General features: G+C 38.8%; 1 protein-coding gene and 1 pseudogene across 1 annotated transcript; both read right to left on the bottom strand.

Moving 5' to 3' along the window:
• Positions 1-309: 309 nt before the first annotated feature.
• Positions 310-2,083, bottom strand: LOC120171721 (dynamin-related protein 3A-like). Its single transcript, XM_039179374.1, has 4 exons — positions 1,581-2,083; positions 950-1,002; positions 748-847; positions 310-591 (listed from the first exon to the last, which is right to left on the bottom strand). The coding sequence occupies exons 1-4, from the start codon at positions 1,590-1,592 to the stop codon at positions 310-312; spliced, it is 447 nt and encodes a 148-aa protein (XP_039035305.1). The 5' UTR covers positions 1,593-2,083.
• Positions 1,649-6,000, bottom strand: part of LOC120171720 — a 40,336-nt pseudogene continuing 35,984 nt past the window's right edge.

Genomic DNA, 6,000 nt, shown 5'->3' with positions numbered 1-6,000 from the left:
TCAGAGGGGGCAAAAAGAAAGCATTTTTTTCACTCACATTATTGTTTAGGGAGCAATAAATTCTCACTCCGATTATTCTTCTGGGAGCGATTTACGGTAGTAGAACAAGGAAATTATATTGAGCAAAAAAAGCAAATGCATAATAGATGACTTGCGGATATCTAGCCGTCAAAAATAACACTGGCTTACCATTACGCTGCCTTCGGTTGGAGGAATTCCAATAATTTAGGGGGAGAAGAAGAATAAAAATGCATCCATATTTGATAAAAAGAAACAGGTCCGAGATGCAAAATTGCACATTCAAACAGCTTACAGATCAACTGTAGGGTAGAGGTCTGGCATGTAACCGCGTCCGTTTCCGGTTGAATCTGCGGTACCACTAAACAAGTGTAGTTGTAGCTCCCCCGAGTGAGACGAGACACGAGATTTTGTGATTTTAGGGGAAGCTGCATAGGAATCGTTTGAACCACTACTTGAGGAATACATTGATGATGTTCGGCAATCCATGAATCTTTGGCAGGCCTGTTGATCGGAGCCCAAACTGTATCCCCTCTCAACTGTTTCAGCTTCCAAAGGCAATTCGTCCGATGTCTATAAAAAATATTAAAAAGAAGTAAATGCAGGCTTTATTTCGAGAAACCAGAATTAAGCAACAGCAAGAGCACCAGCAACGCATAATCAAGTAATGTATTTCATTCTAGAGATTATAATATGTTGACATGTTGATACGCAGTCGAGAGAACCCACCCTGAATGCCTGTTGGAGAACTCGGAGTGTTTCTCGAGTACGATTCCTCTTAGAAGCAATCTCATCAGGTTCCTGTAACATCTCTTCAAACAGGTTTTCTCTGTTCCGGATCATAAGATATACAGGATAATCAACAGTCAACAAGATTGTCAAAAGGATATATAATTAAAATCAAGTCTAAAGACACAAAGCTCTATATCACCTGTAAAGCCTTCTGATAAAAATATTGTGAAGCTCACGTTTCAAATGATTTACCTGGATATAGATATTGTTGACAGAGATTAATAATCATGCAATACTTCAATGTAACATTGGACCACAAACTATTGTTAGCAATACAGTCTTGTACTCATGGAAAACTACAGCATTTTTAGGATCTGATATAAGGAACATATGACACACATAAACCTCTTAGAACTCGAGCAAAGTTTTTGATTAACTGGCTAGGTCCATTCTTCAATTGGACAATCATACCACATTCATACAACCATGTTTTGTGACCAGTCTACCAATTAAAAAACAGATTAGCCAATATAAACAGTAACACTGTTCAGCGTGCTTAATATGTACATTTCTCCACATTGAACTAGTGGAGGATGGAAATCAACATATTTAGCACCAAATATTATTTAGGACGAGACACATAGTTGCTAACCTGATATAGAGGTGAAAATGGAAATTAATTTGGCCAGAATATAATGATATACGATCTCCTTATGGCAGCACCACAATGCTTTCGGAATTTTATTTGTCAGGAATTTGAACGTGAACCCATTAAACAGAAAAAGACACAAGGATGTGTAATTAACAAATTTACTCGGTTTAAAACTTACCAAGAAGTGCATAATTGCTTTAGGCACAGATTCCTCTATATTCTTCCTAACAATGTCATAATATGATCTTAAGAGCAATTTGGTGATAGCAATTTCAATAGCTTCAGTTTCTGAATATTCTGAAGGAGTCAACAGAGTGGGGGGCTGAAAAAAATAAAAAAACTTGTCACAATAAACACATTTTTTTAATCTAACACAAGTTCCTTGATGAATTGATCCGTACGCACCTCCCTCAAATGGATCATGGAGAAGGCATGTTTGATGTTTTGAGCAGGTTCTGTATATGGTTTGTTTGTCAAGACCTCTTTCACGGTTGAGCGGTTATCATTGCCACCAAATATTGATGAGATACCCCAAGTTGACCCACTTGTGCTTCCTGATAAAACCCACATAGAGAACATCATTTTATTGTTGTGTTGAAAATTCACATAATACAATCCCCCAAAGCCATATTTTTAAGAGAATCCTTAATACTTGGCCATCATATCATACAAGTACCACAGAAAGAACATCAAACTTTAGCACAACAAATTTAACTAAATTCATAATGACAGCCTACCAGTCGATGGTACTTTCTCAACATCTGAGGCAGGACGGACTACCTGCACGAAGAGTAAAAAGCTGCAATGAATAGATGACTTATGATAAGGGAAAAAAAGGATGGGAAAAGCAAAGCAGGAAGATCATAGATTAAGCAGCAAAAACCAATTTTTCATGCCTTCTCAGCAGCAATTACATTAACTTGTCTTGCAATAATAGCCAGAGATTTAGTGTTTCTTTCAGAAGTAGGTGCCTTATCAGGCTCCAAACCATCCTGATTAAGGTAATAAAGAAACAAGGAAAGAATGAAAAACAAGAGGAATCAGGAATAAATAAAAGCATTGATACCAGAGAAATGACTACTAGCGGGGGCCTACCTTTGCTTTAGATACAGGCACCAGAACCCTGGAATTCTTTTTCTGTTGATTGGCAAGCTCTACAGCCTTGCTCCCACCAATAAAATTTGGGCGGGAAGTATTTATGTAATCCATCTGCAAAATTGAAGGGGGTGTGTCAAAAGTGAGAGAAGTGCTCGGAAAATATCATGAATGTAACAAGTATTGCACAACATTACCAAGTTCATGACTTATAACACAATTAGGACCAGAAACATAAAATAACAATAAATGAAAATTAAGAGAACTATGCCTCCATTTCAATAATATGTCCTAACATTGTCTCAGATGGTTCGAGGCCATCTTGATGAAAATTCCCAATAACTTGGTCCATATGCTTTCTAAGAACAGGAAACCGATGCAATTCATTCATCATACAGCGATGACTAATCTGGATACAAAATGATTCCATTAGAAAACTTAGATTGACAAGTGATAGAGCCGTGAGACTACAATGATAAGCTGGAATACAAATCACCTTTATTAACTCATCATATATGAACCTGGCACATTGAAGACTTGGATCTAGCAAACGTGCTATTTTCCTTCTTACAAGCGCTTCAAACGGGGCCTACATATCAAAGTTCTATCACATCAATATGCACCAAGTTCAACATAAAAGAATTCCAGGAAACCAGTTTGGGGGGAAAAGATTGTTCTTAGATAAAAATGATTCAAAATATGAGCCAGTAGAATGTACTTCAGGTACAAATAGTGCAGATCAAGGACCAGTTGCATTTTGAATGGCAGTTCGTATGTCATCATCAGTCAAGCCTTCACATGGATCTACCTCCTGTACACAAATCAGTTAATAGAAAAACTCAAAATCAGCATCAAGTGAAGCAATTACATAAAGGCTCTCATTCAGAGGCAATTCTGAGGCTCTGAGCAATTTCTAAAGTTGCAGTGTAATAACTAAAGTCTGTTTTACATGAAGCAGTAGCCCAGCAAAAGAAATTAATATCATGAAACCAAAATACCACTTGTATCAATAAGGTTTTGTCATATTTATTTGGAACATCCTGTCCTTGCAGACAACTAGTGCACAATCACATGGGGAGTGAAATGCACTCAACACTAGAATCAATAGAATATTAATGATAAATGATAGAGATGTATAATATACGCACTTCTAAGATGGAATGGAAACGAAATCCAACAGAAAAAAATCCTAAGTGAAAGCACATTCTAATATCAAAGGCACAGATATCAGTCTACACACCTCTAAGCTCTTAACAAAGATTGATTGGAAAATATAGTGAATCCTTGCTCCACCAGACAGTTCAAATGTAGACATCTGTTCATTTTTCCCCTCAACCATTGATGAGAAAGCTGTTTCCAACGTGGCACAGATTCACGGTATCATACCAACATAGTATAATGTAATAACAGGTGGTTCAAAATAATAATAAGAAATTTACAGAAAGCAAAACAAAACCCTCACAGTACTTTGACAGAATATTCAGCAGAAGAGCTCCCTGGCCAGCCTATAGGTTACGAAACCATAGTCTTGTAATAAGAAAATTATTCTGGGTGCTTTTTGCACAACCAAATTCAGATATACATGTCTTTGATTCAGTGATTTCTCCATAGCTTGCATGCTCCTTTGCCACAGAAACCAGTGCCGAACTAATGCGTTATTTCAGTCCAGGAAGTATTGCCTTGATATGTTGTACAAAAATCTCACGGGAAACAACTAATAAAAACTCAGCAAAGCAATAAAAGAAACAAAAAAAAATCCCCAACACAAAGCATACATGTCTTTTTTTTTCATGCTCGACAAACAGGATGCAAATAAGTACTCAACAAGCATAAACTCTTAAACAACTCTTTAGAGCAAAGAGGAGACTTGATTCAGATAAAAGGTGCAAGGCAATCAGGAGCACTTGAGATAAATAAGGCTGCCGACTTAGATAGAGTGAAATTATGCAAATTCTATAGTAGGCCTGTTCCAATCTGGTTGGAAGTAGATAGTAGAATTTTTCCCACCAAATGCATAAACAGGGGGATAGATACAGAAAGGACTACGTAAACATTTATAGTAAGTGTGGGCACAGTACCTGAAGCTTCACAGGCACATGATATTTATTATTAGAACGTAAGTACTATCAAGGCAGATCATTCACAAGACAATCAACCAGATTCTTAGCCTACAATCATGCAAATCTTCTCACCGAGAATAATGCCTCTGATCTCTTCAATCAATGTAAATAGATAGTGCAGCAGGTTTTCAGCAATAGATAATACAGTTCGAATTGTGGCTGGCTTAACCATAGGACTAAAGGTCTCTTTATAATCTAATCCTGGACGTTGGTGATACCCTTTTGCCACAAGGCGGGCTTTAAACCGATCCACATACCCATCAGGTTTACGCTTCACTCGAAAAACCCATTTGCAGCCTACTGGACTGCAATGACTTGGAGGGGGAACCAGGTCTCAAGTGCCATGCCGCATGAGTGCAGTGAGTTCATGGGACATGGCCTCACGCCAGTGAGGTTCAGAGACAGCTTGACTCACACATGTGGGCTCAATGGTGTCGGGTAAGGGATGTTTGGTAACAGTGTGCAACTGTTTTGGCTTGAAGATTTGGTTCATAGACCGAGTGGTCATATGATGGGTTCGGGAAGTGGATGAGTGAGGGTTTCGGGAGGGATTTTGAAGGGGAAGGTAAGATGGATGGGTAGAGCTATCTCCTAGGTCAGGATTGACAGAGGGAGTGGAGGAGGGATTTAGATTCGGCAACAAGTTGGGTGAGAAGGGGTTTGCAGATGTCGGGTTGTCAACATTTGAATCTAAATGCAATTGAGTTTGTAAATCAAAAGAAGTAGAGAACCGAGATGTACCTAGAGGTGCAGTGACTATGGTGGGAGAACCTGTCGGAGGCACTGGTGGCGACGGAAGTGACACGGGCGGCAGAGCAGCTGGAACCGAATGTGGAACTTTGGAGAGACTCAGAGGAGTAGAGAGTGATGTAGAGGAAGGTTCAGTCAAAGGGTTTTGGGCCTCGTCAAATAAAACATGGCGTGAGATGTACAGGCGCCGTGTTGTTAGATCGAGACAACGATAAGCATTCTGAGTGAGGGAATAGCCCAAAAAAATGCAGGGTGTGGATTTTGGGCCCATTTTGTGTATGTTGTACGGTTTGGTGAGTGGATAACACAAACAACCAAATTTTCTTAATTTAATATAATTTGGTGGTTGACCAAAAAGAGCTTGGTACGGAGAGATATTTTGGAGTAAAGGTGTGGGTTGACGATTTATAAGATATGTGGCTGTTTGAAATGCATGTGGCCAATAAGTGAGAGGTAAATTTGCATCATGAAGCAAAGTAAGACCAGTTTCTACTAGATGACGGTGACGTCGTTCCGAGATACCATTTTGTTGTGGACATTAATAATGCTTTCTTGCATGGGGAACTTACTGAAACCGTCTACATGCTACAACCCCCAGGCTTTAAAGATTTAACCAAGCCTGACTATGTCTGT

The sequence above is a fragment of the Hibiscus syriacus genome, unplaced genomic scaffold (genome assembly GCF_006381635.1).
Source record: "Hibiscus syriacus cultivar Baekdansim isolate YM2019G1 unplaced genomic scaffold, ASM638163v2 tig00111835_pilon, whole genome shotgun sequence".
Lineage (NCBI taxonomy): Eukaryota > Viridiplantae > Streptophyta > Magnoliopsida > Malvales > Malvaceae > Hibiscus > Hibiscus syriacus.
The sequence above is the reverse complement of the archived record's forward strand: the minus strand, read 5'-3'. Positions and strand labels throughout refer to the sequence as shown.